The sequence below is a fragment of the Phyllostomus hastatus genome, unplaced genomic scaffold, assembly GCF_019186645.2.
Source record: "Phyllostomus hastatus isolate PE091 unplaced genomic scaffold, TTU_PhHast_1.1 phas_contig_348, whole genome shotgun sequence".
In the NCBI taxonomy this organism is placed as follows: Eukaryota; Metazoa; Chordata; class Mammalia; order Chiroptera; family Phyllostomidae; genus Phyllostomus; species Phyllostomus hastatus.
Window position 1 is genome coordinate 10,261,646 of NW_025333860.1, and position 27,222 is coordinate 10,288,867.

The 27,222-nt window shown below is 42.1% G+C and overlaps 1 protein-coding gene across 1 annotated transcript; it reads right to left on the reverse strand.

Moving 5' to 3' along the window:
* Positions 1-465: 465 nt before the first annotated feature.
* Positions 466-26,844, reverse strand: EGLN3 (egl-9 family hypoxia inducible factor 3). Its single transcript, XM_045841270.1, has 5 exons — positions 26,186-26,844; positions 6,482-6,601; positions 4,785-4,921; positions 2,978-3,051; positions 466-2,119 (listed from the first exon to the last, which is right to left on the reverse strand). Exons 1-5 carry the CDS (start codon positions 26,540-26,542, stop codon positions 2,088-2,090), a joined length of 720 nt encoding a protein of 239 aa, XP_045697226.1. The 5' UTR covers positions 26,543-26,844; the 3' UTR covers positions 466-2,087.
* Positions 26,845-27,222: the final 378 nt, after the last annotated feature.

Genomic DNA, 27,222 nt, shown 5'->3' on the forward strand with positions numbered 1-27,222 from the left:
GACCAAAGTAAAAGATACAAGATGTATCATTGAAACAACATGAGATTCTTTCAGAATATTCTCACTGTCATTCATGACATTTGTAATTATGGAAAAAAATCCTAATTACAATTTTATAGAACACAAAATTCTCAAGAAACAACCTTCTTTCTTTCTCTTTTAATGAAGTTTTCCAAAATTGTTCTGAAGGAAGAATGTACTCTGCCCTATCTGTGGCTATTCACGCAAACTACCTCTGCGTTCCCAGGGCACCGCAGGGCAGAATTCTCTGTTCAGTTCAGGTTCATAGGAGTCAGTGACCTGTTCAAACAGGTAAACAAATATGAAATGACATGATGACCAATGCTTTCTAAAAATCTTAGCCTAAAAGTGTAAGTCAACAACAATGATGAGAGGTGGGTATGTACAAAAATTCCAGCAAGTCCTTCCTGCCAGAGATGAAGGAGATTAATCAAACCATTGAAATGCTAAGGTAGGAGAATGAGTTTATTCAAAAGTATTTACTGAGCCCTTGCTGTGTTCCAGGTACTATTTTAGATGCTGGGAATACATTCCTGTTACCTTTGTGCTTAGGAAGGATACAAGAAAATAAACACAATAAATAAGAAAGTTACACAGTAAGTTAGGTGATGAGTAGTATGAAAAAGAGAGAGAGAGACAGCAGTTATGAGAATGAAGATACGTCTTAGCTGGAAATTTTCTAAAACCAGAAAAGGAAAAAATAAGGTTCTTTCTTGCAAAGTCTCTATATCTGTAAATGACCAAAGGAAATAGTCCTGGCTCTTTAAAGTTCATGGGATTTTCACACAAGTAATAAGAGATTTTCAAAATAGGAAAATGGAATTGGAAACTAGGAAGAGTAACTTTCACAGAGCAGGCACTGGACACAGAGTTCCTGAGGAACCTGTGCCCGCCGCCCTGGCAGAACCCTCCTCGGTCCTAGCAGACCCCTGCGGTCTGGCCGCACTGCCAACCACAGTGGATCTGCAGACTCAAGTCTGTTGAGACAAGCAACTCGGGACAGAAGATGTGAAGAATTCAAAGTTTTTCAGAATTTTTTGTTTTATTTCCATTTCCACTTTTAATAGCACCCTACTTTTTAAATATTGTCTTATTCTATTAAAGAAGGGTGAGCTCCTTAAAAAGAAACACTGAAAAATGAAAATGTCCACATTTGCAACTCTACCTCACTCTCAAATTGTTCAAGATGCACACACATTTGTCGTATATTGGTAGACCCAGGTCTTTCAACACCAGCATCAGAGGTTGCCATCTCTAAACTACCAGGTAAATATTTTTCCCATTGCTTTAAATTCAAATTTCATTTCAACAAAGCAACCAAACAATTAATGTCTAGTTTTTGCCCTGAAGAGTTAGGCTCTCCAAGTAAAAGTGAGAATAGAAAATAAATGATGTCATTTTTTATTAGAAAGTCACATGTTCAGTAAAATAGGGCAGAGGCAAGAAGTCCAGGTTGTAGGGTCAGGAATAAGGAGTGTCTACCCAGAGGACACTGATAAATGCTTGACTATGACAGCAGCCCTGTCCAGAGGTAATAATGTCATTAGGTTGTGATAATTCTTCAGAAACCCCAACAGCCCTTGGATTAAAAACATCTAGAAATTGTTCAGATGACACAAATTCCTGTTTCCTGCTATTAAGGCTTCAGTGATGCCTCTTTGTGGCATCTGTCACCATTTTTTTCTTTGCAAGCCTCCTCCTTTCAAATTGGGAAGTGTACATAAAGTGCAAATCAGATTTACTCCCTCACCCGTGTTTCTGGGCTCTCATTTTGATAGATGGTATTACCAAATCTATCAATTAAACCGCTGGCCACAGAGGTCTTCTGCAGATATTTTCAGAGTTGAATAATGAGTTCATCTGGCAAAGAGAGTGTCCGAAGGTGGATACAGTCTTGGCAAGAAAACACCAAGTACCATTTGCAAGATAGGGATGTGAATGATGCAAGCAGTAGGGGGTTTGCTGGTCACCAATTCACTGAAAAGGGCTTCTTTGGATCTCAACTCTGGAAGAGAATTCAGGAACTATTGTATCAATGAACGAGGCCAGCGGAATTTGGAGCACAGTCAGTCTTCAGTGAGGGCAGATTCTGTTTTCCCTGGGTTGGGAACAGAAAGGAAAATGAAGAGGGTTAGGAGCCAGATCTGATGAGTTTAATATCATACATGTCATTCTCCGACTCACAGAACAGAACTGAGCAGAGTGCCTCCCGATCGGGCTTAGCAGGATGGGTTTTCTTAAGTGTTTGATAGGTACATAGTCCAAACGGGTCATGAATTAGATGATGTTACCTATGACTTTACTGCAGGATTTCTTAGATCAATTTTTCTTGGTCAATATGCCAGTGGGCACTGTGACTCTTCAAGACAGGAATACAATACATAATATTTCCCATATTTGGGAGGCAAGGAATTCACCTTCTCATAAACCACCTGGGCAAGGCTATCAGGACTAGTGTTTCAGTGCAACATACTGTGGGAAATGCTCCTTTACAATACTGGTTGGAGGGGAGAGGAATGTTATTAAGTCATATTCAGTTTATATTATACAAGCCCAGTTTTTATATTAGGAGTCATGGTCCAACACACATATAATGAATTAACCATCCTAGCTGGGTTCCATTGTATTTCCTTTGCGATGTGTCAAATCCTGGGCAACATTTAACATTATGCTGGATGGGTGAATATTAATAATAAAAAGTTAACAATTTCCCATCTATTATAAACTGTCATGCAATCAGTGGGCATTCAGAAAGGATATCCTTTACATTTTTCTGATTTTCCCAGCAGAGCTCAGGCTAAGGTTTCAGGATTAAGCCCATCAAGATGTCATTATATATGAAGGTAAGCCACAGCTGAGAATGAACAGAGTAGACTAGAATATATGTTAAAAAAATCTTGAATAGAAGTCAAGGATTGATTTGATCAAAAGTCACAGAAAATTACCAAACACATACTAGTTAAATTCCTGAATTTCCTTTTGGCTTCTGCCCTTTCATCAGCATCAAAGTACCAGACAGTCATAGCATATCTGTGAAAGATAAGCAGATGTTAGAAAAGAGGTTTAAAAATACTACCAATTTAAAAAAAAATGCATCCTACAACCCTCCCCTCAGTGTCATTTGTAAAGCCAACATTTAAAGTTTCCCTATTATTAGAAGTCCATCCCAATTTTAACTTAAAATAAACTTCTTTGGTTTCAATTCTATTTAAATGTAATAAAACATGTAAGGAATTCCAAGTATGCGCCAGACATCAATGGGGGGAATGGGAATTCAAATGACATGCGAATGTATCTGCCTCTTCCTCAGGGAGCTCAGCTTCCAGTTGGGGAGCCAGGTAATTTAACAAAAAAAAAATGTAACAGGCTGTGCAATGATCTGCATGGAAAGGACAAAAAGGGAATCATTCTGCTACAGACGGAGAGACCCACTTGGTGGGGAGAGCACAGAGAAGAGGAGGTGACATCTGAGTGAAGCTTTAAAGAATAACTTATTTAAATGACAGGACACATAAAACTCTTGGCATTCTTTCTTCAGTTTTGGACACCGAGCCAAAGGTGCAATGGAATAATAATGCCCTCAAGCTTTCTGCTGTGTTCTCATTAATAAGCTTTATCCTATCTGTGAGCTAGACTGGAATAGGAGTCCTTTTATGCATGAGTTTTCAAAAGTTTCATTTTATAACTATTATTAGCTACTGGAATTTCAATAGCACTTGATTTTTTCAATGGCTTCCCATCAACATTTGCTAATGTTTCCTGTGACTCCAGCCATCGAGGGCCTGTGGAACAAGGAGGGAATTCCAGCACAAATGACAGGGTTTAATTATTGGACCCCATTAAACAAGCCACAGGCAGGCTTTGGTGGTAGAATAGTTAGTTACCTGCTCACCTAGGGCACATTTGACATTTAATATGCAAGTCTGTGTGGGGCTCAGATCTGTGATTTCTGGAGAACACATAAATCTTAAGGACTTTACACATGTGAATGTAATTTAAGTAGGCTTGTTAAGGTTTAGTCAATATTCTTCTACCCATGTGCTCACCCCTTACCCCCAGCTGGTATTCCCAGTGCAAGCTGTACCCCACAGCACTCCAGGTCTGCCTGGTTTACAGCTGTGGCTATAAAACTAAGCAAATGAAAGACAGAATCCAAAATTAAGATTATATCAAGTTCCTAGATTAATACTAAACAACACTAAATGGATTGGATACACTGAAAATCTTCCTATGCATGACCTAAGGACAGAATTATTTTATATCCAATTGTTGGGATATGATTGGTACAGAGAGCCCAAACCAATTTTATGCTAAAGAAAGGGTTAAAAAGAACAGAACTCAAAACAAATTCTTCTTTCTTTTCTCAAAGTTCTATCTCTGCTTTCAACTGGCAACTCATAAACTCATCCAGAGTTGACCAGACAGAATTCCTGGTATGTGGTAGCTAACATTCTCAAGGAGTAGTAGTTCAGTGTTATGTTTTTGAAGGGAGGGATGGGAAAGAAAGGAGAGAAGAGAAAAACATTCTGGGAAATTTGGCATCCAATATGCTCATCTACAAACTGACATTAAATCTTGTATACTAAAGAATCCAAAGCTTCCACTTTAAGGAAAACTAAAATTTATTCCAAACTGGTTTGCTATCATCAGCTTTGGGGTGTAGATACTCCCTCATATGCATAGGACATGAATTAAGAGAATTCTCTGGGAACTGAGGTTTAGACAAGAAACTTCTCTTGAGGAATCCTGGCCCTGGCCATTACCTGGTTGCATAGGAAGGCTGGACTTCATGAGGGTTCCTGCGGTCTGACCAGAAGAACAAGAGTCTGTCAAAAATGGGCTCCACATCTGCTACAAACGATTTCCCTTCTGGAAATATCCGCAGGATGCCACCGTGTAGCTGAGGGCCACAAAGAAGGAAGATTATTTCCTGGCCTCACATGTAGCTAATTAACAATGACATTTAACATGTCTAAAAACAAAGCCATCTTCCAACCTCCACTCTAAGCATATATACTCCCAAATTTTTACTTCAGCCTCATGCTCTGTACTAAATTTTATTTCAGACTTGGCTAGAGCTGCTTCCTTATTCACCTCACACCAAAGAAAGCCTTCCCACCCCACAGTCGTGATGCCCATGGACCCAAAATGGAGTTCTATTAAGTCAAATCATATAGAATCACCAATATTCAGCAAATTCGACCAACAACCCCCCCCAGCAATTTCACATGGTTCAATCTAATATTAACAGCTTCCTAGGATAATAATTCCACATAACCTCCCCTCCAATTAGAGTTTACAGCTTCCCTCTGAGCTCCACTAGCTCCTATGTGGCCTTGTTAGTTGGAAGAGACATGCTCTTTTTTCCTGAGCTCTCAGATCCCCTTATCTATAACCTTTATTACACGTCTTTCTCTTTTCATTGAATTGCTTTTTTCATTTCACATGTACACCCAACCTGTCCTACCAGAATAACCATAGCAGGGTGGAATTCAGACCTCACACATCAATGTTCCCCCACAGCACAATGCCTGGCACTAGCCGGCATTCCAATATTGGTTGAATGATTTCATGTTTTGTAATATATTGTCACAAACCTGACAACTTTACTTGCTTGTCTGTAACAACACCTTTCAAGATTTTAAAGGATAACTAAGGGATCGATTCTAGTCATGTTACCAAATAGGGAGAAGAGACAAGCCTTGCCACCAATTCACTGGATTCCCAGGTTTAGTTTTCTGACCCCAGATAAAATATCCTAGCCCATGACCGCCAGCGTCTGCCCTAATAAACAGGAAATGGAGATGCAGAAGGTTCAAAGCCAAACAAGCTTACAGAGTTCTGACTTCTCAGGCTCCTAAATCGTCCTTAGTGTTCAGAAAGGACACACATTCCAGATAAATGTTTGTAAGTGTGGAACCAGGCTTCATATCTCTTTCTGTCTATATGTTCAAAAAAATTCAAAAATAAACCATAAAGCCTTTGGCATCCACAAACCATAGCAGGCCATGGCAGGCAGCCACCAATGAGATGTATCACCCCAAGAGAGAGGACTGTGTGGGAAACCTCGCCCGGGGATGGCTTTATATCCTACAGTTCTATTTTTGTGGAATTCTCTCAGTGTTGCTGCTGGAAGGGAAAAGTGTATATCTTATTCTGCACTAAGATTCTTGTCAGCTCTAGATTACACTAAAAGTGTCAATCCCTAAAATAGCAAATTACCTTCTCTTCATCGACCATTCCTTCCATATCCTAATAATGACCCAACTCCTCCATCACATTCACTTCATATTCATTTTTTTCATCTTATCAACTTTAGTACTAATACCATGGTGGGGGGAATATAAAATAGAAAAGATTCACCAGTGGGAATTATGAACTCCAAACTCTCCTGTAAGTCATCTGAATTCTTTTCCTCTCGTTTCTAACCCCACGCTCTCTTCCCATTATTCCAAAGTACCTTGGAATCCCAATTCTTGTTGAGATAGTAGATGCAGGTGATGCAGCGGCCGTCACCATTGGGGTTGTCTACATGTCGAACGTAACCTGTTCCATTTCCTGGGTAGCAAGCCACCATTGCCTATGAAGAAGAAATCCCAAGAAAGATGGTTAACAAAGCTGAGACAATCTTCTCCCGTTGATGAACAGCTGAGTAACATATTCTCCTTGGGTACTATGTGACACGAATGGGCACTGCTGGCATCTTAATTGCAAGTACAGTACATAAATTTGGACTCTTCGGCACACATACAAGATTCAATGGCCAAGTCATACCTATGGTGCAGCCCAATAGAAAGTGGTTTAACAATATTCCCAGAGTTGTAGAACATTTTAGGCAGTAACCCATATATATCTCATTAGGACACCCGCCTGCCGTTCTTCAATCCTCCTTTTTGAAATAGCGGGTTCTGGGTTCCTTCTCTAGATCTCCAAAATCAGAATCACTAGGCATGGAATTTAGGGATTATGCCCATTTAACAAGTTCCTCTGAGTCACCAAATTACCTACTGTCTTAGATCTAGGACTCAAGATACTTGCATTTACAAAGAGGTGGAAACCAATCACCAAGGAAGAGAAGGTCAGGCTTGCTCAAATGATTAGGGAAGAAGGAAGAGGGAGCAGTCAATGGGAAGCCATGTCCTAACTTGTGAGCAGAGAACCAGTCACATCTGGTTCATAGAAAAGGCCACAGACACATCTTATGTTTCCCAATGCTTGTCTTCTTCCTACTGATAATTATCAAATCAGATGATAACCTGAAGTTCTCTTCCTTTTCCCAAGCACTGCCTGTATCAGCCACGTGGAGGAATGAAGCAGAAAGCCATACTAAATATTCTACTGACTGTTACTGTTAAGTTACTATAAATTCTACTGAGAATTACTATTAAGAGGATAACAAACTCCTAATCCCGGGGTGTCCAACCCATGGCCCACAGGCCACATGACTCCCAGGATGGCTATGAATGCAGCCCAACACAAAAGCATAAATTCACTTAAAATATTACTTAGTTTTACTACTAAGTTTTATACTAAGTTTTATTACTTAGACATATACATTTTCTATATTAGTGATCAAAACTTGAGACCTGCTCAATGATTTTAAAAGATTATCAAAAGGGCTGCTGCGCAATTAGGGTTATTATGTGAGGACTTACACCTCTGCCCTAAGCGTTCCATGGAGAAATTATAGCAAGAAACAGGACAGCATAAGCAAAAGCTAGTTCTTTGCATGGACACTGCTATATTTCTAAGATGTTTTTATAGAGAAGAGATAGATGCAGAGAAGATATTGGAACTGGCAACATAAGATGAGGAAAGCGGTGTTTTTCCTGTTTCGGGCACTGATGTATTCTCAGTGCCCAGAATAGCACCTGACACATAGAACGTGTCTGTTTAAAATGTGATATAAACAAGCGAATGAGTTAGTGAATGACTCTTTCCTCTAAAGAGTACGTGCAATATGTGTACATTCTATCTAAATCAATATAGATTTCCATCATTTTAAAAACCTATCTTCCAATATACATGTAGCAATCCAGTTCGTCTTTTCTCCTATAAATGGCAGGATTGTTTTATTGGTAAAGTGATCAGTCAGGTAGAGGCCCAAACTAATGCACTAGAGTAGCTCAATGAATCAGCTTCAGTGCTATGGGTGCCAAGTCACTCCCAGTAGCAACATGAAGATGTGAACGAGGCATATAGCTTTACAGGCTTCACACACACACACACTGCATATTGACTTCATAAAAAACCATGTCTCTAAAACAATAATAAGGCTGAATGGTAACTGGGTTTTGTGGTGCTCTTAAAGCTTAAATCGCCATCTCTATCAAACTTTATATTCCTATGCAGCCAGCAATCCCCATACCCTACCCTACCTTTGAACATCTAAAATGTCAATGCAATGTCATCTAGGAGGTACAGTTAGGCTGTTAGTGTGAACATCTTTCAAAAGGTGGAATTTTGAGGCTACTGTAATCAAGATTTAACAAATGATGGTACCACCAAGCAAATAATGGCCCAGGGAAAGGTGATTGGTAGCAGACAGAAATGACGGGCCCAGCTGCAGAAGAAGAGATAAATGAAGTCACCTGTAATGAGAAGGGAATTACCTGTCCCTGGAAGCAGCTATTAGGATTATGAGAGCCACCACTGAGCCAATAATGAAAGTCATTTAAGCTACAAATAATTACCATCTCAGCCTCACCGCTCTGTGAATCCCTGAAAAGAAAAAGCACTCCATCGATGCTCCATAAACCTACATTCTTAAACAGCTCAATTCTAAGGAAAAGGTCAGTGGTCAGATGCCTGCCACCTAGTTCACTCTGCAACTAATTGTATTTCTTTTCTATAAAGAGGGCTTTGGTTACATGGCCTCTGACAGTCCCAGAAGATCTAAGACTCAATCTAAGCACTACCTCAGGAAAAGCAAGAGGGACAGTTCTCCAGGGCATTATGAATACATACCTGCCTCAGGACTCATCTTAGATTCAAATATTGAAAAAACAGATACAACTCACAAAAGTACATCCTTAATGAATTGCTGTATCTATCAAACACACAGAGAAAGAGCTAGCAAATTCCAGGGGACTTAGCAGGTGGACAGAGCCTCTAACAGTCAGCAAAGTATCTGATTGCTCAAGGAAGAGCAACAGAGAAAATTTCTCTGGCCAGAGTAAATCTTCACCCTTTCTCCTGATGGGTGAAGCCACTGCATCAAGTCGGAAACAATGGGAGGAAATCACTGTGGGCCTCAGTGGGCCTGTTCAAACCTCATACAGTCAATTTTATCAGTGCTTTCTGGACAACAGCCATAGGAGATTGGTCTCAGCTTGGGCACACTCCTGGCTATTTGCTGGTCTTTGGCACTGTCTAGAACCAGGAGGCTGACAACTCACTCAGGAGCAAGGATCACGTCAATAACAAGTCACTGATTTCTGTGCCAATTTGTGCACGGGACAGGAACAAACCCCGGAAACCGGCGGGGTCAACTGAGCGGCTGTTTAAACCTCATCAAGCCCGGGAAGGGATTTAGAATGTATAAAGGAGAGTGTTTCAGAACAACAACAACAGCGCCAAAGTACTTTCATTATCATGTGACAAACACGCCACACAATGATTTGGACACAGATCAGGAAGATGTCTCATTTATTACAGACTTCGTATTTGCCAAAACCTCCTGACTGGATTAATATTTGAAATGTCAGTGTGATCTACAGAAGCATATACAAGAGAGTCTTTTTGTTCCATTGCTGGATATGCAGATAAATCCACAAGTTCCCTTAAGCATTTACCATTCCTCCCTCTAACCCCAACGTGGAACCGCCCCCCACCCCACCCCCCGCACCACCCCCATCCTCAGAGGCCTCCCAACAGCTCCTTAGCCAAAGGAAAATTAGCTGAGGGATGAACCCCTCCCAGGCTCCCAGGCTGGCTCCAGACCAAAGATATGTACTCTAGACACAGAGGCAGCCACGTTCAGGCAGGAAATATGTACGTATTCTTTAAAGATGTACACAGATATATAAAGTTTAACAGTCAAATACAAGTAACAAAATATGCTCCCCAAATGCTACAAGTGGAAAAGAAAACACTTGTTCTATCAGGGTTCCTGGTAAGCTGACTTTATAAAAAACCAGATCTCATCAATCACAAAGGTAAAGTTAAAAATGAAAGTCAAGAATTTCCATACCAATGCCTAAATAGAGTGTTCTTGATGGAAACTAACCACAGCTTGATTGTACAGATGAACCATTTCAAACAACTGGCGTCAGAGACCCCCACTGTCCATTCAGCGATGATGATCGTGTCAGACACACGGCTGCCAGGGGGGTGTAACTGCCCCCTCCCAGCCTCCAGTTAGGCGCACCACTTCTCTAATAACAATAAACAATGGATTTTTTGGAGCCAGATTCACTAGTATGACTTGATCTTGAACAAGTTATAATCAAGTGGCATTTTACATAAATTTTAAATCAGCAAATTGAAATATTAATAAAGTCTTACTTTATTTGCAAAATGTGTAATAAATGGGAATCTATTTTTTTTAAATGTGTCAAAAATAGCATTACTTCAAAGCTGACTGGCTGGGTGACCTGTAAACTGGTATTTGGGTCCATGCCAAATGCTAAGACCCATCTAACTGCTATGCAGAAATAGCAGCCAATCTTTGTAAGGATTTGTTTTGTATTATGAATGGTCTTTGTAAAATGCAACCTAAGTCCAAAAAACCTGTACTTAACCTCTTTGCACCTCATTTTTCTCATCCATAAAATGGGTTTAAGAAGACTGAAGGAGATACTCCTTATGCTGCTCAATGTTAGCCATTTTTAAAGTTGATAATATGCTTGTTTCTGTTCCCTTCACTGGGGCTTCGGCATGCCTCCCCTTCAGGGATCTGATTCTACTTAAGTGCTTCATAGCTTCAACTCTTTTTGGCACTTGTGTGTAACAAATAATTGAAACCAATCATGCATACATGTACATGTCAGAACTCTGGAGTGCACGCTATGCTACCTACACCAGGGAATTTACCATCCTTTGCAAGGGGGGCCCGGTACTAGAAAATTCTCCGAGTTTAGGGTAGTAGCGAACAACCAAACTGGATTTGTAGCTAAATGCTCCTGAATACTTTTTATCCCGATTTTTAAATTAGGGTCACAAAAAATACATCAGGTTGTATTTTAAGATCGCTGTCTGAATCTCCTAAGAAATCAGCTATCCTATGTCAACTCCTGAGCTGTAAGTGGGCACCTTTCCCAACTCCCTCCACCAGGTTCAGATGTTTGCTGTCCAAAGGCACAGCCTGGCCCTACAGTGCAAACCACCTTCCACTTGCCTCCTCCATAACTCCCTCTCCTCAAGTCCTTCCCCTGTGTCCACTCTAGGCAAAGCAAAGGAGACCCAGGATCCTTCCCTCCGCCCCCCACAAGGCACTAACGACATGGAGAATTAGATGTGGAAGGAGTTGAGAAGAAATACACAAGACTATGCACTTTCTTTAGCTTGGAAAACCAGCCAAGAAACCCATCATAATGGAGAGTGTAATAGCTGAAGTTTTCTGGCCAAAAATGGGACTAATTTATATTCAGGTGACAACAGCCTGGTGACAAACTTGCCAATGTTTCTAGTCAGCTGTGGGTGGAGGTGCTAAAAGCTATACTTGTGGGGTCATTCTTTCTGGGTGGTTTGTGTTCAGCACATACTTTAACACACGCCTTCAGTGTGGACAGTGGGCAGGGCAGCTGCATGGCTGTACACTTTATGTCCTAGATCCATAAAGGCACATGCTGGGGAAGGGGTCCCATTTGGTAATTCATTGCTGGGGGGGGGGGGCAGTGTTAAAAACTGAAACAAAGGCACTACATGTGCTAACAGGAGTTCTGAAATAAAAGTTTTCCTATTTTAAAAGAAAACCAAAAATAAAAATTTTTAAGTATTCAAAATGCTAAGTAGAAACACAGCACAGAAAAGGCTGAAGTGACAGAAAAATGGAAGAGGCATGATTATTGCAAGTTTTCTTCTCTAAAAACACAAACAAAAAAACCTAAAGATAAATTAAGCCAAAATTTCATTTTCCATTATTTTCTATTTGGCTGTGACAAGGAGTGGGAGAACTCCAAAAATCCTCCGCAAGGGCAAGGAACTGAAATCCAGAGGCCTTGGAAAGCAAACTGGAATTACTGCTTTAGCCTGTCCTCGTCTCCCTTGTTCAGGGGTATGTACTCTTCGAGGACACCTCATGCGACCCACTGGTGTCACTTAAATCCAATTACTATAGTGCAATATTCACAAGGCAACTTCACAAGATGGTGACAACTATGCAGTGCTTTTTCCAACAGTTTCAAGGAAACATTCTCAAAGTTCACATTGCTGCCAGGCCCCTCCTTTGCGGGATGTTGAACAAAAAAGTAAGTTCTTGACGTGATGATGGACAACACAGAAGCTTGCAAAGTGCTTTAGAATTTCTATATATTCACTCTAACTTCACCTGGATTGGCATAAAGAAATTAGTTGTAGATAACTCGGGGCATGTTGGAGAAAAATAGGGAACTTTGTTGCAAACTGTCATTAGTTATCTGGCATCTTGTCTGTCATCTATCTTGTTGGTGAAGAGCCAGCTGAGCTATTTCCTTCCTCCTGGTGCCTCTCATTAAAGACGAAGGCAGCAGCAGGAGGAGGAACTAGGAAGCAGGCTTTTGTTGGCAACAATGTGAGTTGTGTCCAGTCACCGCACTCCCCTCCCCAATGATTCAGTGTCTGACCTGGCAATTTTGGAGATTCAGGACACCAGTCAAATATGTGTCAGGTAAATTCGGCAGGTGCTCGAAAACGCTGTTTTGTTACAACACCAATGAGATGCTATAGGAACTTAACTCTTGTTTATATTAGATAGCCTATGGTAAAATTGGTTTCATTAGACACAGTTTCATTTGTAAAGTCACAGAACCTACTGACAAGACTGAGGACTTACTGCAATCTTTTCAATGAACCCCAAGTTACTCATTAAAATATTTTTTACAATTTTGTTTCTACACTGAGAACTACTTCTGTCTTCCTCAGTTGCCCTACATACATACTAAAAATTCCTCTCTGAACCTACACCCTCAGAAGCCTGCGTGACACACACAACCTCACCTCCAATTTGCAACAATAATCATCATCCCTCATAGCTGAATTTTGTTGTAATACAGGAACTTCAGTAATTCTGAAAGTGAAAAACAAGACGTTACAAGCAACTCTCAGTGGTTCCAGTGAAGTGGGTCTGTGGTCCCTCCTGGTCAGGGAGAGCATCCTGGCAGGCAGTGACACATCTCCATTTGAAAACCTATCCCCAGGTAGGCCTTCTCATCGCTGCCCTTGTTTTACTATGAACTCAGTCCTAGATTCACAATCACCCAAACTGCCATCAACAATTACCTGGACTCCTAAACCTTCTATTTAGTTCTTCTAGCTCAGTGAAATAATGCCATGGGAATCCTACATTAAAGAGCTGGGCTCCCACTCCAAGCCCCCAGAAAGTGCACACATGCGCGTGCACACACACACACACACACACACATACACACAATTACAGCGGAGTCACGGGCGATGAAGTCTAACTGTTCTCTATCAAAATTCCATTCCAGAGGACCCTCCACTTTGTGCATGAACTTAAGTGAATCTGAATGGCCCTTCCCCAAGAAGCAACCGAAGCTCTGAGAGGCCAGGAATTTAAGAGACTATTGTCATTCCTCCAGGAATTGTGGTTAATTCCTCCCCTCGGAGGGGATTCAGCCAGCCGGAGCCCTGCAATTAAGCACAGTAAACAGGCCAGGGAACATCGACATATCAATACAGGCTGCTTGGGTTTGGGAAGGCAAGTCCTTCCCGCAGCGGCCTGGCTCTGGGCCAGCCGGGTGACGGCTGAGTGACAGGGCTACGTGCGCTGCGTGAGGGTGGCAGCCGGCCCACACCCAGAGCACACAGCCCGGGACGCAGAGGGAACAGGCACGGGAGAGCACCTCCCTCCCCCTGTCACTACCCTAGTCACCAGAGAAATGTTTTGAATAAGGGCTTCCTTGCAATTATGAAATCAGTACAAGCCAGCCAGGCTCAGGGTTGAGAACAGCAAGAGAGGCATGTAACCACACCCATTCTGACACCTTTTTGCAAATCGAATAGCTGCCATTTCCTGAGGACCCGTGGAGCCAGGTGACACTTCAGAGTGCCGCTTTACACATATCTCATTTAATCTCCTGGTGGGGGGCGAAGGTGAACAGCAGTCATCTGCATGAGTGACACTGCCCCCTTTTCCACAGAAGTCATTAACCCTGGAAGTTATAAGGACCTAGAAGTTATCTCACTTCTACACAGAAACAAATTCATGAGTAATTCTTAAGGCTACATGACAGTAGGGAGTCGCAATATTTAACTTTGACGTGAGAAGCAGTCTCATTTGAAAAATAAAACTTTACCAGGAGCTCTCTAAAGGTGTCACAGAAAACAAAGAATGTTTTCAACTCTTGGATCATCAGAATACGGTTGTCTTTAAATTCTCATCTGCAATGAATCCCAAAATACTTTAGGGAATCTGTGATAACTTAAATACAAATGGTAAGACAAGATTTTATTAATGGGTAATCTACAAAAAATAGTTACTAATCAAAACATGTCCTGAAAAATGCCTGGAAACATTATTTTTAATAGAAACCAGGAAAACACTTTACCTGCAATTCCCAATGAATTTTAAGAGTATTAACTTGGAACACTGCAACTGTGCTGGAAAAAAATAAAGGTAAAGAACTTGCTGGAAAACCAGATCGTATATTTATATTTGCATTTCAGCACTCGGAAATATACAGTTGCTGAATGACAGAAATGACACACAGCAAACCAGTTAGAACTGAACAAACATTTGTACAGTGCTCCCTACGTGCCTGACCCTGGTCTACATGCCTCACAAATATTACCTTATTCAACAGTCATTTGAACCCCACGAGGCAGGAACCATTACTGCTTGCATCCTACAGATGAGGAAACTGAGGCAGGAGGAGGTTTGGTAACCTGTCTTTGCGAACCCAGTCAGTCTGGCTGTGGAGTGGGAGGTCTTAACAACCAAGTCATGCCCTACCAGGACAGCCTATCAAATGTCTAACATTTGCCAAGTCACCCCATTTTTGAAGGAACTAAGATCTTCAATTCTACTTAAAGTTTTCAACTCCCCCGACCCTGGCCTACCATCTTTTCCATAACAATAGAAAATCAGAAAATACAAAAAAAATGAAAAATGATTGTGCTTGAAATTGAGTCTGTGAACTACAAGCTTGGGGAGGAGGAGGGTTGGTGCGTAACAAAAGCAAGGAGCAAAGGAAGTTGACTGAACCCTGTGGCAAAGCACCAGTTGTCTAGTTGTCTTTGCTTCCACTACTCTCACTGCAAGACAAGCTCGATCCCACTGTACACCATCCGCAGTCTCTGCAGGGCCCATATCCACTTCCCATGCAACTGGTCAAAAGTCAGCCCGAGTCCCCCTCCCCATGGGGTTGCTCTGCCCCTGCCAGGTTCTGTGGAAAGCAAGCAGCCAAGGTTTTTGGACTTGTTTCAAAGTCAGAAGACCAATGAGTAATTAAGTAAAAATTTCTAAGGAAATACAAAAGTATATTCCCCTTGGAAAGACAAAGGGTGAGATAAATTTTCCTCACATGGGTGCAAAACTTGTTTAGGAGACATCTTAACTCTCCACTACCACATTAACTAGCAGTCACTGAATGCAGAACTTTCTAAAATTATGTTAATTAGAATACAATGGATACAGATCCATGTGGCTCATAGGAGGGTTGAGATCCAGAAGACCTCTTAGACCGGTAGGAAGTAAAAAGCTCTTCCGAGAGAAATGTATAAAGCATTTTGGGGAGCAGTGAAAGGACCAGAAATAAAGGAGCACCTGCATCTGAGTCTTGGGCGGGGAGCAGGAATGATTAATTTAATTGCCCCCCCCCCCCGCCGCCCGCCGTGTTCCTCCAAGTTAGATACAAGCCCCATTTTACAAACATACAAACTGAGAGGCAGACACAAAAAGTCATTTACGGGACACTATAGACTTAGGCATGGTCTCTCCACCACTAAACACTACTTCTAAAATATCAGGAAAATCGTGCTAACTCAGAATAGGGGTTGTTATTTCCGGAGTGACCATGGCTGGAGTCGTCTGCCTTCAACACCAAAATAATGCAACAGGGGGTTCTCAGCTTTCCAGTACAGGCTCAAATCCTAATTGAAAAAGCAAAGCCCCGTGCGGAAGGAGGAAAGGTAGGCGACACATACTTCCCAACCTCTGCCTAGTCATAACTTTGATTCATTTGTCAGCTCCACCCCACCCCACCCCCACACACGTCAGCTTTCTGGGTTCTCCCTCAGGAGGCCCTCCTTCCCGGAGCACCAGAAATCACCGTAGACTTCCGTGTGGTGATCGCAGTCAGCACATACTACATGCTCAATGCAGAAAGAATCATCTGCTCACAAGACACTCTAGCTTAGTTTGTGCTCATCCAAAATCACTATGATTCTTTCTCATTCTCGCCGGTGCTGGTGGCTTGCGCTCCTGGTACGTGTGGAGGAGCAATACGCTGCAGCGGTTAGCCAAGGCTTTTCCCTCCGTTCACCACAACAGGAAAGAATCAGTTCCAAATTTCACTCTAATTCTGGTTCTGGAAAATTAACTTTATTGGTACAAAAATAGGAAAAAAAATGTGTATGTGTATACTTAACATGTTAATGCGTGGCGTTTTGGGTTTTTTTTTTCGCAAAAAATCCAAATTGAACTAAAAACGTGCATTTTTCAATTTCAGCAATGAATAAGCTCAGCTTTGATCAAATGTCTGAACTCCGATTTTCTCTGTAATAAAGAAACTGTAGGAAGACACAGCACCATCCCATTTAGCCTCCTATTCATTTGACTCAGTAATTCTCAGACATTAGCATGGGTGAGAATCACCTGGAGGACTTGTGCGTCTCTGTTTTACTAGGTTTGGGGAAAAAACCCAAGAATTTGTAGAAAGTTTCCAGGTGATGCTGAGAACCATGTCTATTTTGTGGTAAGACCAAGAGTTCTGGGGCAATGCCTTACCCTAGATGAGAAAAGGCAAAGGGGAATTAGTCGGCTACACTATTAATCTGCGGAACAGGAGGTGGTGGGCAGAGCAGGAAACAAGAGGCATTCCTGGGGCAGTTTTTGGCATGGGCTCGCAGTGTGGTTCCTAAGGCTGGCAGGAAGCCTTCCAGTTGTGACTCTGTAGCATGCTGAGGATTACTGTCACGTCAGTGAGCCTCCCCGGGTGTGACTGACTGCTGGTAGTCAGCTCTCATCCGGAGTCCAAGGAGAGGCACTGAAAGCACCTCTTTGCCCTCTCAGGTGAAAACTTATTCTCACTTTTCATTGAATTCCTTATAATCCTGGAGGCAGATATTTATTATCGTATCCATATTATAAAAGTCAGGCTCAGAGAACTGACTTGCCCAAGTTCACAGTGAGATGACACAAAATGTAAAAACATCCATCCTAGGGTGTAGTGGTTAGGTACTGACTAAATTAAGCTAAAAGATAAAAATAAAAATCAAACCCATTCCTAAAGAAGTAGAAATGGAGGTGCTGAGATGCCACTTTCCAGGGGCTGAGCTAGGACCAGACACCAGGACTCCAGCCTCATGGTCCACAGTCTTCTCTTGCTTCTCTGAGCCAGACCTGGATGAGTGGGTGGCAGGGTCCAGGGGTGCCTTCCCAGGGACAAGCACAGAACTCCAGCACTGAGGGAAAAACCTTACAAAGCCCAAGTCCCTCCTTTAAGATGGTCCCTCATAACATGTTAATGTAATAATAAAGTATTTAAACACTTTGACATCACATTAGGGACCAGGGTAAAAAACCTTTTTTCTGTTTTCTTTTTTGTTTTCTTTTCTCTTCTTTTCTTGTCTTTGACATCCTGACATCCTTTGAAATCAAAGTTCCTTTTGAAGATGAAATTAAGTCAACAAGCACCTATGAATTATCAAGGACTGTTCAAAGCACTAAAAGTATATATTAAACTTAATAAGCTCTGCCTTAAAGGGACTTTTAAGTAAATGTGGGGTTAGGGTAAGCAGTCAAAGAAATAAATGTATGGGGGCAGCCTGGACTGAGCCACCCGCAGAGCGCTAGGGAGCAGAGGGAGGACTTCAGGAAGAAAGCACTAAGATGGATTTGGAAGAGCGGGAGACAATGGGAAAGCTCAGTATGCCTGCAAATCAACCCATAGCATTTCAGGGATTGAGAGAGAAGGAAGGCAGTGAGCAGGAGATTAAGTATAGAAAGGTCAATGGGGTCAGAGGGGGTCAGAGGGGGCCAGATGTGGAGGAACTTAAATGGCGCACCGAGAAGCGCTCAGCATGTACAGTAGACAATGGGGGCAGAGCCCGGTTGGGCCTTTGAAAGCGTGGCGACTGCATGACTGGAGACGGCTCTGGACCATTTACACTCTGACAAAAGCACATTAAAATGGATTGCAGGGAGAACGAAAACAAAAGGCAGGTGATTTATGGTTAAACCAAGCCTCTTTGAAATACTCTTTCTTCCTCAAGGAATTCTACTATGAAAGCAAAACTAAATTTAGTTTTAAAAAAAAAGACAAAACTTGAAGTTCCACAGTGAACCTAAAAAACAAAAAAAGCCAAAACTTTGACCAATAACAGTGCAAGTTCCTGCCTGAATCTTCAATATTCTGTTTTTAAAAGGTTTTATTTATTTACTTCAATCATTCAAATTAACCTATAAAACCATATGAACAGGAAAAAAAGCCATCAAAAACAAATAAACAAACATATGAACACACAAACAAAAGACTCGCTGTCAATTTTGTGTGGGGTATTGAGATTTCTGAGCAATAGTCCCTCAGGTTTGACTAGATAGATGGTAGAAATGGGAGGGGATTCGGATGGAGGAACACAGCAGATTGCTGTTCTGTGTCTGCAGAAGACACACATGTTCCAAAGGATGTTCAGACTGTTTAAAACAATGTACCTTTACTTCTTCCAAGCAATACTCAAATAGAAGAGTATTATCCTGGAAAAAAGAAAAAGAAAAAAGAGTATTATCCTGAATACCTCAAAGCATCCTCAAGTTCCCCTAGAGAACCAAAAACAGATGTCACTGACACCTGGAATTGAGTTTTTCTTTTGTCTGCTTCCCACTGGCAAATACTCAAGACAACTATCATATTCTTTGTATTTTGAAATTATTCTATATGATAATAGTACTTTGGCCTCCTTTTGGAAGGAAAGCAGTATTTCATATGAGGTAGGTGCATTTACTCCAAAAACTGAGAAATGGTGATCATCAAATCTTCTAAGAAATCAAAAATCGGCTTGACTTAGTAAGGAGGCATTGATATGGCACTGAACATTGAGGACACTCAGTGAGTAGGTACAGAATGAATCCAACACAGATCTGAAAGCCTGCATTATACAACTGCAAACCCCTGTGCCTGCCAGGCTGGGGCTGGGTTGGGGCAGGGGTGAAAAATAGAACTCTCACTACCAGCTCACCAGAAACAAAAATAGGAACTCATCCACAAATCCAAATATCAAAAGAAGACACAAAGTTAAGGTAAGTGCCATACTGGTTTAAGATGGAAATAACTGAAGGAAAAGGGGTATCAATTCATGTATAATGAACCAAGCTAACTAATCTCGCTTGGCAAACAGACACACAGCTCTGAATCTGAGCCAAGTCAACGGCCCCTGGAGATCCGCCAAAGCCGAATTCCTTAGTCTGGCACCATAAAATGATTTGTCTGTTGCATTTACAATTCCAGTGCCTCTAGATTCAGTCACCGGCTGGACACCCCTGGCAGTTGCCCAGCAGAATACATCTGAACTATGGTTACTGTCAGAACATGAACATCTGACAAAAGCTATGGAAAAGATGACACCCATTTCTTGGAGCAATATTAGTTCACAGCTACAAAGTGCTACTACGAAGGAATTATCAAGTCTGTTGCTATAATAATAATTAACAAAGGATCAATAACCTTCTCCATTGTTTGAATGTGCAAGCTGCTCCTTAGTAGTCAATAGGCAGAGGTGAAAATGTCACTTAATTTACCTGAGGCTGCAAAGGTGAATCAAAAGCAGAGGGGCCTTGCCAAACTGAGTAAATGCAGCCCACAGGTGAGATGTTCTCTGAGTTTTTTAGTGATACGCATGCTGCTGGGGTGCTTGGAGAGGCTTCTCATAGGTGCTCTGCTCACTAGGGTACAAGCCCCCACCTTTCAGCGTCATCAGAGAAGTCTTCCACACGTGCTGTGTTTTCAGAAAGGCACTGTAACGTGCAAGGCGGCTTACTATTTATTAAATCTGAAATTTTTGTAGCCAGAGTCAGGAATCTGGAAAGAACTTACCAATTTGCTTTCAGCTGAGTGAGGTCAGAAAAGGAAAAAATTCACGACACCCCCAAGTGGAATGCACAGATATACTTACATAATTCCATGAAAGGGTGCTTGTCAATTTTAAGTTAGAATTATATTTAAAATTCCCCAATAAAATGCTGATGCAGCTGAATTAACCTACCGACCCTGTCTCCTAGTCTACCTGACTTACGGAGAGACCCTGGCCAGGCTAGCTGCTCTCTATTTAAGCACCTTTGCTTAGGCCCAAGAGCAGCCCCAGCCCCGCCCCAAAAACCTGCACAAGACCTCAACTCTCCAAATGTAAAAACTGCTGAATAATTGAGGGGTTGGGTAGCTGCGATTCCTGATACCTTTCTAACTTCAAAAACCTGCACCATTAAAATCCTGTATAGTTTGGGTAACTTATTTTGATCACTTAATTTTAAAACAGAGAAATTGGAGAAAGCCCAAAGAAGAGAAAGAAAAATGACGAATCAGTGTAAAGGTAGACTGTTTAACCAGAAAAACAGAAAGTATAAGTTGGTGACAACTATTTCACACCACTCAACTTTCAACTGCTTTAGGTGGTTTTATAATCACTTTTTACTTCCCTTCCCTCAGCCACTTACAAGTCTACCACAGTACAAGACGCATAACAATTTGTCAATGAATAAAATTAAACTGATACCCCCTGACTTTCCACTTCCCTGAAAGCAGATGAAGTTGTGGTTGTGTGGCCAGTGGCCCAGAATTGAACAAGAAAAATTATAAAGTACATACATACATGCACACCGCACCTACCTTCCTTGTTCCCACGTGTTATTCAACAAAAAAGACAAAAAAAAAAAAAAACACTATGAAAACCACCCAGTGGAGAAACTTGCTTCACTGTCATTGAGGCTGTATTCTATAAATTATTTCCTTGGATTAATTTCCTGCTTCCAAGAGCCAAGTTATTTTTAAATACAAACCCTTTTATAGGAATCTGTCACATCCTACAGAAAAATGTTCCAGTGTTTCAAATTCTGTGCCTCACTCCCTTAAGTACCTCATTCATGAGTAGATTTTTAAGATTTTAACTGCAGAGGCACCACTTACCGTGTCTAATCTTCAAACCGAGTGCTCAAAGAACTGCACTGGTCATGGGTCCTGGCATCGTATTTGGGACCCCTGATGCCATGCACCCCGCTACCACCCCAAACCAAGGCTGACGGCTCCCCTGAGCCAAGGCAAGACCATCCCACTTTCTCCTGGGAAGAAAAAGCAGAGTCTAGCATGTTTGTTGGTCGAGTATCTGCTGATCTCAAACTGAGGCTGAGGACCTTCTGGTTCACAGTTCATGGCTCCAGTTTTCTCTGTGAACCATGCCTGCATGTCCTGCCCTTGGGTCCTGAGAGAGATCCTGAGCTTCGAAACGCATTATCCCAGTTTTGCTTAAAGTAATTTGCAGCCATGAGAAGCTCCACTGAGTAATGGCTATTCCTGATATCACATGAGAAGGGTGGGCCAAAATTGTTATTGCTGAACAGCAAAGGAACAAACCCACCCCTCTGCAACACGTTTTCTTTTATTCAGACTTACCACTGTTTCATCACTTCTCTGCATGTTTCCAGGGGGAGGACTGAGCCCCCACCACCCCATCATCCAAAACTACTCCAGTCAGGGATCCTAACAACCAACCTTATTAACAAACACTTTCCCTGCCAGTATCAGTGGGAAAACATTAGCACGGCCCCACATTTTCTCCCTCAAATGTACTTCGCTGACCCACTTCAATTTTGGGGTTTTGTCTTTCTTCTTTTCTAGGCTTGAGAATTAATCTGTGTGAACTAGAAGATCCTGCAATTCAAAAGTGTGAGTGAATGTTAAGCCCCACGAGGCAGGGATTAAGCTTGTTCACCACTGTACCCCCAAGCCCTGCACAGTACCTACCCCACACTGAGTGAGCACTTGCTGAATAAACGAAAGGATGAAAAGTAGGAGCATCACGGGCAAGTACACAGACTCTGGAGTCAGACAGACCTGGGCTAGAATCCCACATCTTCCACTTACAGCCTTATAACACTTATAAACACTCAGATCTGCTAAGAATTTTGTATATATTATCTTATTTAATGTTCCCTCCCTGAAAAGCTCTAAGGAATTATCCCTCATTTTACACTTGGTAAAAATTGAGCAACTTTCCTAAGGCTACAAGGTCAGTAACCCCCAGCTTAAATGTATTTCTTTTTTTTAACTGAAGTTATTGGGGTGTCACTGGTTAATCAAATTATATAGGTTTCAGGTGTACAATTCTGTAACCCATCATCTGTATATTGTATTGTGCATTCACCACCCCAAGTCAAGTCTCCTTCCATCACAATTTATTCCCCCTTTACCCTCTTTTACCTCCCCCACCCTTCTTCCCCTCTGGTAATCACCCTGCTACCACCCCACTATTGTCTATATCTGTGAGTTTTTCCCTAATTTTTATGATACACTGCTTCTTACCACTAACTTTGTGACCTTGGGCAAATGATTTGATCACTCCATTTGCTGAAGACTGTGGTTCTGAAGACTAAGTCAGACAGACAGTGTGTGTAAAGTGCTTATTAGCACAGTGCCAGACAAAGGGCTCATTTAAAGGCAGTTATTATTATTAGTTACTCACTAGCGAGCCTATGGTGAATGTCCTTCAAGCAGGACATTCAGTTCCATAAATTACACGTTCTCTGGAAAGCAGCCATTTTCTAGGCAGCGAAAGCAAAAGGAGCAAATTATAACCAATATTTATTTTGGATATGATCTAAATTCTCCAAGAGGAAATAACAGACAAATCTTCTGATAGCCTGAGAGCAATGATCATGCTTGAAGTTAGGGGGCGCCATATTGCCATATTACATTATGGAAACCACTTTCCCAAAGAATATTGAGCACCCTAAGACTTTTTCTCCAACCACGTAAATAAATTCTGACCAGTAACAATTTTTTTGGCAGTTATTACTGCCAAAATTCTGACCACTAGGAACTTTTTTGGCAGTTATTACTGCCAAAGGGAGGGGGAACCCTTTAATATTTCTTTCCACACTCTTCCACAATTTCAATTTCAATCCCAGTATCTATTCCTACTTTATTGCCAATGCCTTTGCTATTGCTTCATTGAGATAAAGGGCATTATTACATCATTCAATGACCTTTAAAAAATCCAGGAAAAAGGGTATTTAATTAGGATCAATACACTAATAAGCACAACCCCAAGAATTTAAAGTACCTGTAAACTGACTGTTCTAAAATAAATGTATGTATTGGGTAATGTTAAAAATGGGTGATAGGAGCTCCATATGCTAGCCTCTCTAAATTATTTTTTTAAATTTTCATAATAAAAATTTACAAAGAAATTTTAAAATAAATTCACATGTTCTGCTTTTTAAAAATTAATTTTCCCTGAAAACCCACTTGGAGGACGCAGCAGGAAACCAGGTCTCTGTCACGACTCTGAAGCAGCGCAGAGTCAAGTACTCAGCTGAAGGAAGAGAAGTAAATAAGGTTAAATTAAGGTGAAACTAATATAAATCATGTAGGGATGGAATGTGTTTCTGCAATGCTTTACCAATGAACTTCAAACAAGAGACCCAACGCCACAGACTCTACTAAGGAGACTTCTTTACACAGGCAAATCAAACTTTTAAAAATTTTTACTATAATAATTGTTTGCTCAAGCCTGGTTTACATTTGGTTCTAATTGGTTGGGAATATCCCAGTCTAGAGGTGGTTTTTCTAAAGGGAAGGAATGAAAAGCTCTACGCCAAGACAACCAAAGGAAAGCTGGAAATCTGGGTGTGGGCAGGCAGATGTGTCTTCAGTGGACAAAGATGGATTTTCTCTTTTTAATTCACATTCATTTTCTGTTAAGTGAAAAGTTATTTTGTTCTACTCAGAAGATAACCCACAACAGAAAATCATGTCTATAGATCTCTTTTCCTTAGTCAGACATACACAGTGCTTTTCATTCCATTTGTGGAGCTAACTTCTGGCTAGCCAAAACCCTGCCACTGTTCTTAAGTCAAAGCTAAATAAAAATACTTAACATTCAAATATATTAGTGACCTCTTTCTACCAATTACTTCTGACTCCCTCAGAGCAAATTCTGTTCCTAGAATGCTGGGGAAGGGGTAGGAGACAAGGGGGAGTTTCCTAATACCTAAGTTTACAGGAAAGTTTTAAAAACTGGTAAGAAGTCATCTGCTCTTTCAATTTGAAGCTACAAGCTCCTCTGCAATACTGAGGCCAGGTATTCCCCTCTCCTCCCCCACCCCGCCCCAGCCGGGCAAGGTGCAAAAATAAGGCTAATCAAGACAAACAGCTTTCTAAACCACCCCGCAAATGATACAAGGAAGAAAACTAGCATCAATCTTCTACTGAGTCCAGCTCATTCCAAATTTTCCCCAAATCAAAGTAGAAGTTCGAAAGCAGCATTTTCTTTTAAGATTTACTTTTTGTGTGTGATTATCAACAACGTTGTCTGCTATTCTATTCATGTTCTCCTACGTGAAAGGTATACAGTAATCTGTCTCTCCTCTACTCCACTGGCCCACTCCAACCCCTTCATTTCTACACATTTCCGGTCTTCACCACTTGCCCTATATTGAGTGTCCCTCTCAGCTTATGGGACCAATGAGACAACAAAGGTGTGTTATCACAGGATCAATCTTAAATTGAGAAATACAACCTATATGTTTCAAGAATGGTACATAGGTGAATGTTCACCTTCCTTCTCACGCTAGCATGTTTTGCCTTGCTGTGTTAAATAAACTAAAAGTTTTCTACAGTTCAGAGTGCCCCTTGACCAGCCCACAATAAAAAAAAAAAAAAAGCAAATCACTCTCAGAACTGCCACAGGAAAACTGGCTGGCTTATCATTTGTAGAAAAGACTGAGTCGCTGCACTATCCCAAATAAGGTACATGGTTACTACACATTCCCATACTTCTGCCAATCTACCTGTAAATATTTCCAAGATAAATTTCCACCCAGGGAGTCACTTCTGGCTGTGAAGGAAAACATGATTTCTTTCCAGAGGTACTTGACTATCCTCTCCCAATCACAGAACTGGTGGTTTTGAGATTTCCCCATCAGCTGATAGTTAGGAAAGATAAGGTGGTGGTGTGGGCTCATCACCAGGAGAGAAAGTTCAAAAGCAAGCAGATGATCTCTAAGTGTCCTGGATGCAACAAGCCAAGGGCAGCGCTCAGAAGTGAAGAGGAGCTTTACTCTTTCATGGGGCAAACTCTTCCCCTACCTGCCAAACTCCACCAACTGAATGCCACACTGCAAAGTCACAACTGTTTCCAGAATTTTTTAAGAGTGTGTTCACAGGAATCATTCGAAATCAATGGAGGGCAATATTAGGTGACTTTAAAGTAGACATTTAAGGTCATGAGTTTACGTGTGTCTAGAATCACACACAATGTTTCTAACAACCCGTCCCTCATTTGAACCTTTTGAGAACCTCCATGTCTTAAAATCTGACCAAAAAGCCAGTTTGTCCAGCTTATACCAACCACTAGAGCCATTATTTCAAAGTTATCAGAAGATCATTAAAAATATAAACCTAAGTTCCTTCAGTGGATTTTCCCCGGGCGGGGCAGAGAGACCAGACTGACTTTTTCCTTCTTGGTGAAAAACTAAAGTTCTCTTGTAGCCCTGCGAAGGCGACAGACAACGGACTCTGAATGTCTCTGGTCCCTGCGGGCTGCAGCAGCGGTGGGGCGCCCGCGCGCGTCCTACCTTGGACCTCTCCTTGACGTAGTATTTGCCCAGCCGGCTCCCGCAGTACAGGACCAGCCTGTCGATGAGGGACAAGAGAAAGCTGATGGCCTCACAGCCCTCCTCGTTGCCCCCGATCCACGTGATCTGGTCTCCCCGCAGGTGCCGCTTGGAGACTCCCGCGCGCGGCCCGGCCAGCTGGCCATCCCGCAGGACTCCGTTGCTGTGCAGCTGCTTGACGCGCTCCAGGACGCAGTCGCCCACTACCTCGCCCAGGAAGTTATCCAGGTAACAGAAGCCGACCTCGTGCAGACAGGGCACTATGTACTCCAGGGCGATTTTCTCCAGATCCAGCCTCATGATGTGTCCCAGGGGCATCTCGCCCTCAGAGTCAAGCTCAGGGACCCCCAGCGTGTACCAAGAGTGAGCGACTTACGAGCGCGCGCAGCGGAGACACGGCTGGTGTGGCCCGGAGTTCAGCTGCCTGCAGCTGACTGGGTCCCCGAGCCAGGGCAGCGCCAGGGAGAAGGGAAACTTGCTCGCAACTCTGGGAAACGGGGATCCAGTTCAGGGATCAGCGAGACTTGTGGGGAGCTCCACGACCGAGCACCAGACTGACTCAGTGAGAAGTGAAAGGGCCCCTTTTGGAGACGCAGAGCAACCAATGGTGCGGAGGCGGCCCCAGGCAGGGAAAGGCTGAGGTCCAGTCCGGCAGCCGGCCCACTTGATGCGTCACGGGCCCCACCCAGGCCCCGCCCCTGTACCGCCTCCTTCTCCCCCGCCAGTCACCCTCGCGCAGATCTACAGCAAACAGCCTCGGTTGTCCGACTAGCGTAGAGGCTGGCTAACAGATGGAGTTTTCAGACTGCTATAGATTTGCACGTGTTTTGCATAAAATTCAAGACCAAACTTGAAAACGTGGCTCCCAGCTCTGAAAATACAAATGAAATTAACAGCACAGTACACTGCCGCATTCTGGCTGGTCACCTCACACTCCTGAACAAAATAATAAACTCAGGAGAAAATTTTATGTATATTAAACAGTGGTCTCTTCCTAG